Consider the following 676-nt stretch of genomic DNA (forward strand, 5'->3'; position numbering starts at 1 on the left):
TTAGTATCCCAGCAGACGGGGGCCCCGAACTGTTCTTTAAGGGGATGCAGGAATGTGACTTAACACTTTTAGTTTCATCCAAATGTATTGTGGACTGAGATTTTTCCCCTTCTTAAAAGGTCCAAGAGGAAAGTACTTGGAAGAAAAGATTCTGGGGACATGTCTGTCCGCAGTAAATCGAGAGCTTCCCTGGGCAGCAGTAGCAGCAACAGTGCCGGTTCTGTCACCTCGCCCAACAGCAATGTGACCACCCCAAACAGCCAGAGGTCTCCTGGCCTCATCTACCGAAATGCCAAAAAGTCCAACACATCCAATGAAGAGTTTAAGCTATTACTCCTGAAGAAAGGCAGTCGCTCAGATTCCAGTTACCGTATGTCTGCTACTGAGATCCTGAAGAGTCCCATCCTGCCCAAACCTCCTGGGGACCTCACCGCGGAGTCCCCCCAAAGCCCCCATGAGGCCCATCAGGGGTCACCGGGAACTGAAGCACTATCTCCCCTCTCTCCGTGCTCCCCACGGGTTAACGCAGAAGGGTTTTCCTCGAAGAACTTTGCCACCTCAGCATCAGCCAGGGTTGGACGTTCCCGGGCTCCTCCTGCGGCCAGCAGCAGCCGCTACAGTGTCCGCTGCAGGCTGTACAACGCGCCCATGCAGGCAATCTCTGAGGGTGAGACCG

The 676-nt window shown here is 54.1% G+C and overlaps 1 protein-coding gene across 1 annotated transcript in view; it reads left to right on the forward strand.

Annotated features, from left to right (window-relative positions):
• The window catches only part of NHS (Nance-Horan syndrome (congenital cataracts and dental anomalies)), a 78163-nt gene that overhangs the window by 70347 nt on the left and 7140 nt on the right, over positions 1-676 (forward strand). Inside the window, exon 9 of the mRNA XM_010855886.1 lies at positions 120-675. Within this exon, the coding sequence (XP_010854188.1) occupies positions 120-675 (556 nt within the window). The remainder of the gene's footprint in view (positions 1-119; position 676) is intronic.

The sequence above is a fragment of the Bison bison genome, unplaced genomic scaffold, assembly GCF_000754665.1.
Source record: "Bison bison bison isolate TAMUID 2011002044 unplaced genomic scaffold, Bison_UMD1.0 scf7180017864369, whole genome shotgun sequence".
NCBI lineage: Eukaryota > Metazoa > Chordata > Mammalia > Artiodactyla > Bovidae > Bison > Bison bison.